This window comes from Pinus tabuliformis, chromosome 7, assembly GCF_031772625.1.
Source record: "Pinus tabuliformis cultivar Carrire ecotype Pingquan chromosome 7, CPIR1, whole genome shotgun sequence".
NCBI classification, from domain to species: Eukaryota; Viridiplantae; Streptophyta; class Pinopsida; order Pinales; family Pinaceae; genus Pinus; species Pinus tabuliformis.
This window is the reverse complement of record NC_142293.1, coordinates 1,993,756,913-1,993,763,880: the sequence shown is the minus strand read 5'-3', so window position 1 is coordinate 1,993,763,880 and position 6,968 is coordinate 1,993,756,913. Positions and strand designations below refer to the sequence as shown.

The following is a 6,968-nucleotide window of genomic DNA, read 5'->3' as shown; positions in this document are numbered from 1 at the left end:
TGGAGAGAAATCAAAATACAATTTATCAAATATCTCTAAAATTCAGAGTTATTTAAATATAGATTTTTAAATAAAAAAATAAAATTTTACACCTTAATAATATCATATTTTTTCAATTTAATAAATTTTAAAGTATTTATATAATAATTTTATAAAAATAAAAGGCATATTTCTCCACATAAATATAACTAAAGAATTATGAGTTTTAAAATTTCATATATATAATTAATAATTTTGATTGAAATTTTTATAAATAACTGGTGTATAAAAATTTGAAACGTCTAATACTTTCAATAAATATATTCATCATAAAAGATATAAATTTAAAATAATATTAAAAATTAGATATCATTTTTGGGATTCAACTGCGTTAAGTAAGTCATTCACGTATGACCATTTCCATGAGAGGTAGTCGTAACTGACTAATTTCTCATGATTTTTGAACTATTCAAAAATAATGAGAAATTAGTCAGTTACGACTACCTCTCATGGAAATGGTCATACGTGAATGACTTACTTAACGCAGTTGAATCCCAAAAATGATATCTAATATAATGCACTATGTAAACCCCCTAATACTTAAATTCAAAAGAGTGAAGGGATCTCTTCTTGAATGGTTCATGAGGCACAATACTTGCTAAGGTTTTGCAAATGGGGTAGCAAGCTAAGTGGGCTTGATTGTGGGGAAAACTCCACAGTTAAGCGCGCTTGAGCCAGAGGCGATCTGGGATGGGTGACCTCCCGGGAAGTCCTGGTTACTGGGTGCAAGCCCTGGAAGTGCTGATTCATTTCACTAGTTTCAATCTCACTTCTCCACCCCTTGCTGATTCATTCCACTAGTTTCAATCTCACTTCTCCACCCCTCCCGATACAATGAGTGATTCATTTCACTAGTTTCAATCTCACTTCTCCACCCCTCCCGATACAATGAGTGATAAGTGAATTATTAAAAAATCATGAGAAATTAGTAAGTGAACTATTCAAAAATCATGAGAATTTACCCGATACAATGAGTGCTAAGTGAATTATTCAAAAATCATGAGAAATTAGTCTATCACCGGATGCAATGAGTGCTAAGTGAACTATTCAAAAATCATGAGAAATTAGTCAGTTACAACTGCCTCTCATGAAATAGTCATACATGAATTGCTTACTTGAATCCTAAAAATGATATCTAATATAATGCACTGCATAAACCCCCTAATACTTAAATATTAAAAATTATTGAACTCTGAATTTACAAAATAAATTTTAATACTAAAATAATGAAAATAATAAATATAAATTACAAAACGTTTAGTAAAGTAAAATGTAGTTTAAAAATTTGTTATATAAATAATATAACAAGTTAAGAAGAGAAATTAAGAATTTTATCAAATGAACCGACAACACCCACATCGTTCATCGGTAAAAGTTAATCATGGAAGAGTCTAATAACATTATAAATCACTGAGACTCAAGTCTTAAATGATATTTTTTTACGATAATCCTCACATCCATATATATTATTTTAAATTAATTAATTATTTTTATAATAATTAATTATTTTTATAACTATGATGTGTCAGTGACACTTTCTGGAGTAAAAAGCAATTTTTTTATGATAATGGTAACCTCCATGTATATTATTTTAAAATAATTTCTAAATTAATCAATTCATTTTATAACTTTGATGTGTCGGTAACACTTTCTGGAGTGAAAAACAATTTTAATTAATTACGAGGCAAAAAAAGATGAATGCCGACACGAGCTTTGACATTGATGATCTTTGATGTTGATGTTTGTGGCTTAAACCTCGATCAAAAGCTTTACACAATGCGTCGAGTATTGAACCCCGAACCATAAAACTCGTGCTGGCATTGAAAATGGAATGAATTGCGATAGCTCCATTAATGAAATGAAAAATAACATTGTTTTGGGTATATCCAATGGTGGAAAATAAGATATAATTTGTCGACCCAAACACCGATACCAATTCCTGTAGTTGGAGGCCGAGGAGTTATTCAAAATTCCAATTATATTTAGAGAAAATTTGACAAGGGTTTTTGTAAATTTAAGTTATGGTTATTAAATTTCAAAATTTTAGATGTTTTAGATATTTTTGATGGTGCTGAATTTATTTACACTATAAAAACACGATTCAAACACTACTTCTACAAAAAAATTTGAATTTTCTTTTATTAAAATTCCAGCCACTTTACACCGCCCATTCCTTCCTCCGCCTCGGTAGAATCAATAAATCATGGATTCCAATTCCAGAAAGTGGTGAATGTCTCTGAATCCACAACACAGCTTCAACATATCTCTGGTTGACAGGCGTGGCCACCAAAATTCCTTGGGCAAGCGCTGTGCGCTTATGGACAAATCGAGCGTATCTTATGATTTATTGAATTTATGAGGTCTTGGAGGTATGAATATACTACACGCTCTGTCAGTGCATTAAATGAACAGCACTAAGTTATATGAATACACGTGGTATAATGTATATACAATGTATATCTGAACCTGTACTGCCCTTTAATAAATAAGTATAAACAATGTAGTGCCATTTTTAATAAATAGAATACCGTACTGCCATTTTTAATAAATAGAATACCCTTCTGAATACCGTACTGCCATTTTTAATAAATAGAATACCCTTCTGAATACCGTACTGCCATTTTTAATAAATAGAATACCCTTCTGCTCCATATAAAATGATTGACCAAAACAAATAGTTTAAATCCACCAGGAATTTTGACATGCATTTGCAGGTGTCCAGCCTCCCAAATTGGGAAAGGATGAATTGATAGTGGGGTTTCTGTATTTCACCCAATCATCAAGTGCATTTATCAGATCAATAACCTTGGCCTTCAAACCCTTGCAGCAGTTAGCGTGCATGGTGTAAACATCATTTAAGTCTGAGCTCCTCTGACAGAATCCCCCAAAGTGCTTGGTTTCCAGGAACTTAAATTTCATACCGCTTCCAGCAAACTGCCTCTTAAATTTGATAATATTTAAGACGTCCTGCTCTTTCTGGCCCGGATAAAAACGTCTTGACAGATACCAGTATCTGTAAAAGCTGATGGTTCGTTCATTTGAACGGACGTACATGAACCCTGTGTTGGCTTCGTTCTTTACATCCCAAGGGTTGCCGTTGTATTTGTCGCAGGTTATCTGGATGTCTGCATCTTCTGTCAGTCTTACTAGAGGATTTCGCAGCCACATTATGTCAGTGTCCTGTACAACAAAATCATGGCAAACATGATTTTCTGCAGAGTAAAACAGGCAAACCTCAATTTGTTACCCAAAGAAAACCCCAACCCAACTGTGATATGCTTACATAAGTTGCAAAGTTGATGCTTTAGGAAAGAAATATGTTTCTTAGACATTTAGACTACAGTTATACAAACACAGATTTGATGGATGTTCCAAACTGCATCTGGGTTTGTTTGGTATAATTTAACAACAAATCAAAAAAAGGAAAATTAATTAAGCATGATGCATCAGATGAAGAGGGCCAGGGCTAAATTTAGTACAGAAAATCATGCACATGAGAAGATTCAGGAAACAGCCGAATGGCACCTTGACAACTTCCTCCTTATTGCGGCATTAGTAAAAGAGATTCTTTGGTAGAATATGGGCACTTCGGTACAAAGATGGATGGATGTGGACAAAAGTAAAACGAATCTTTTTCTGGTTTGAGTCCCGACCATGAAAACATCTGTAGCCACTAATGGGCTGTGTATCGGATCGCACTATTTTATTGACTTTCAAACAATTAATTTATTGATGTCGAGGTGGCATCCAGTATATAATCTGGGGCCTAGTACCTTTCTGAAAACCATACCAGGGTACTCTGCGATGGTTTGTCGGTCAAAACCCCAAGAGACTCTGATATGGCAGGTTTTGTCTTCATGCAAAGGGCACATTAGAGGAAGCTAAAGAATTGTCCAGACTGGGTATTGCTTGCAGCACTATCAAAAGAATCTCCATCACTTGATGGGAATGTAGCTTTCACTGTCATTTAAATCTAACATCATCAAAAACTCCCAGATGGTTACTAGGTCTGCTAACATGGGTAATGGTTACATTCAGATTGACTGCTAACAGGAATTGCCAGAGCACCTGAAGGGATATAGAGAAATTACTGTTGATCTGTTAAAATGGAAACTTGAGGTCCAAGTATATCAGCTAGCAGGGATTAAAAAGAGGAGATTGGAATCTACTTTAACAGGAATGGTCTTAACTTTTCCCCTCCTTACGAAACTTATACTATCTGGCAACTAATTACTTCAGTGGTAACCATCAATGCTTGCCTGAAACCAAAAGATTTTACAGGTATTACTTTGTATGGAGGCTTATGAATCAATTTTTTTTTAAATTTGAGCAGGCCAAAGTCAGAGCATAAACTGAACTCACTGTTTCACAAGGACCTACATTCTCACTGTGGAAGGGTTATTTGCGCAACTGTTTCTGACTGAAAGGTAAAAATACCTTTGGCTTCACAGAGGCAAAATATAAGAACCCCTTTGTTGATTGACAAGTAAATGACCAATTGAAGGGCCTTGAAGCCTTCAATGTTGATCCCTGGAATCAGGCTATGCCTTTCCAGACAAAATTTGATAGATGGTCTTGCTTCTGTTCGTATCCTTCAAAACTGAAGAACTCAAAAGAAAATCCACAAACAGGACTACAGAATTGCAAGCATTCTTTAACTACTTACCGAAAAAACAATACTGTAACCGCGTTTCAGAATTTCTCCCAAGAAGCCAAGCCTTCTCCACATCATCTTTAAGTAATCTTCAGACATGAACAGCTTCTCCGCAGAGAAATCAATACCCCTTGTCTTCAAAGAGTAGCAGTGCTGATGAATTTGGAGGCAGCGATTGTAGGCCTTTGCATCCAAGGCAACAATGAGTAGATTGTTCAGCAAATTCTGCGTCCCTTCACCCACACGGAAGCTCTCGAGGAAGAGATCAATCATGGTTTTCGGCTCAGCCCAAGCCCCATTCAAGGCAGTGACTATCACTGTCCTGTTTTGGTTCGCAGTTTTTGCCAAAACTAAATCTAGTTCATCTTGTGGGGGAGGGGGAGGAACAGGAGCTAGGGCAGGCGCCATTAAAATCTTCTGTACACAAGAAATACAAAAGATTAAAAACATGACAGATTGAATTTGATATGTGCCGAAATAGCAGACAGAGTAGCAATTACCAGAGTCAATTTTTTAGCAGATCCCATGGAAGACTCTGAGTCACGAGTAAATGTGTGTGGAACGAAATGAGTGAGCGCCTGAGAAACTGAATGGGGAAAAAAGGGGTTGTAAGCATTTGTAGCCTTATGCAACACAGTCGATAGCGCCAATCCGATCCCTGCAATAAAAAGCAGGATGAGGAACACGTCCCTGACAGAAAGTTTGCGCGCCACTATTGCAGAAACCCACGCCTTCATTTTTGTTTCTGCAGTCATCTTCCAAATAGGACTGACAAGAAATCTCAGTATGCGCATATTTCAAATCAATTTCCAAGCTGAAAGAGACTCGAACTTTGCACATTCACGATCTTCACGACTGTAATAATCTGCAGTTCACACCAGAATCGCTTTAAGGTTTGAAAGCACGGGAATTTAAAACATTGGTCAACATGGTTGGAAATCTATAAGCGAGTTAGGTGGAAGTGGTTAATTTTGTTGATCAGGATTCGAAATCAGAAAAGGGAACCCACTGGTCGCCGACCATGCCATTTTTCTGCCCAATTCCCGCCATGTTTCTGCCCAAATTCCATCTCATTCACTCGCTCTGCTATGCCCTGCACTAGAGCCTTCGATTTCAACGCTTGACATTAAGATTTGGCGAGCCATCAGTGAACCCTGGTACGAAGCTTTGCAGTTAAAGACAAATCCTTGGCTTCTACTCTCAGGAGCTGTGAGTAAGAATGACAGATTTTTGGCCCTGCTGCTCCGAACAGGTTCCAAAATAGTCCAACGCTCCAATAAAATAATTCTTCGGGCTCCGCTGAACCATTCCCACTGCTTGCGCAAATAAACAACGTGTAAGGTCGTACCTCCTCTAATGAATTTTTTAATTTATATCTGATTTCATTCAATCATGGATAATAATAACGATATTATTGGGAAAACTTTAAACACGCTAAGCATTCTATTTATGGGCGTGTTATTTTCGAAATCTCTTTAAGGCAAATTTTTTTACAAAATTATAATGAAATGGTGTTTTTAAATGAAAAATGAATTCAATGCGCACTTCCTTTAGAATAATTAGACTGTACAATATTAACATAATTCCACGTATTTTAAAATCATTATTAAAATTAGCAATACTCTCAAAAGATGTAAAGAATAGAATTTTATATAGTGATAAAATAAGATAATTATATTTATGTTCAACTAATGACTACAAAGTAGGTCAAAGGGACTGATGTATAGACAAAGCGGGTAAACCAAACGGTCTCCTATAAAAGATACAATGCATAAAGTAAATCAACATCTGGCCCTAGTGTAAAAGATCAGATACAATGCATAAAGTAAATCAACATCTGGCCCTAGTGTAAAAGATCCAAGAGCTAATAGCTCTGAGGATCAAACTGATTTCTCCTAACATCTGACGTTGAATGAATAACATTGAAGAAACTTGATGCAGCCTAAGCCGCACATACCCACAGTGTGCAAATAAAATTGCATGTCACACTATGTCTCTGTCATGTCCCAAGATGAACACCAATATCAATGGTGAAACCCTCTTAAACCAAAGTTTAAGTCTTTTAATTGAATATCTAAGCGGAAGCTATCAAACTTTACCATAAAACATTAATCCCGCTTATTTCTATTATAATTCCCATATAATAGAAATATTTCATAACTCATACTTAAAACCTTACCTTTCCGTCATTCCACAACCCCTTGCACGTATATTGATGTTTTCTCTAGCGCATTAAATCTCCACTGTTGATCTGTCTCATCCGATCCAACAGCTA

At 35.8% G+C, this 6,968-nt stretch overlaps 1 protein-coding gene across 3 annotated transcripts; it reads right to left on the bottom strand.

Annotated features, from left to right (window-relative positions):
- Positions 1-2,639: 2,639 nt before the first annotated feature.
- Positions 2,640-6,039, bottom strand: LOC149256460 (uncharacterized protein At4g15970-like). 3 transcript variants are annotated; one of them, XM_089460755.1, is made up of 4 exons: positions 5,703-6,038; positions 5,194-5,558; positions 4,706-5,110; positions 2,640-3,219 (listed from the first exon to the last, which is right to left on the bottom strand). In XM_089460755.1, the coding sequence occupies exons 2-4, from the start codon at positions 5,485-5,487 to the stop codon at positions 2,719-2,721; spliced, it is 1,200 nt and encodes a 399-aa protein (XP_089316881.1). In that variant the 5' UTR covers positions 5,488-5,558; positions 5,703-6,038; the 3' UTR covers positions 2,640-2,718. The 3 variants fall into 3 exon arrangements, with proteins under 3 accessions (XP_089316881.1, XP_089316882.1, XP_089316880.1); XM_089460756.1 differs by having other exon boundaries at positions 4,706-5,107; positions 5,194-6,039; XM_089460754.1 differs by having other exon boundaries at positions 5,194-6,038.
- Positions 6,040-6,968: the final 929 nt, after the last annotated feature.

Coding starts and splice junctions, on each gene's coding strand:
- LOC149256460 (XM_089460754.1), bottom strand. CDS start 5,487: ATGCGCATACTGAGATTTCTTGTCAGTCCTATTTGGAAGATGACTGCA. Junction 5,111..5,193: donor CTGCTAAAAAATTGACTCTG/GTAATTGCTACT, acceptor TCTTGTGTACAG/AAGATTTTAATGGCGCCTGC. Junction 3,220..4,705: donor GTTACAGTATTGTTTTTTCG/GTAAGTAGTTAA, acceptor TTTGTTGTACAG/GACACTGACATAATGTGGCT.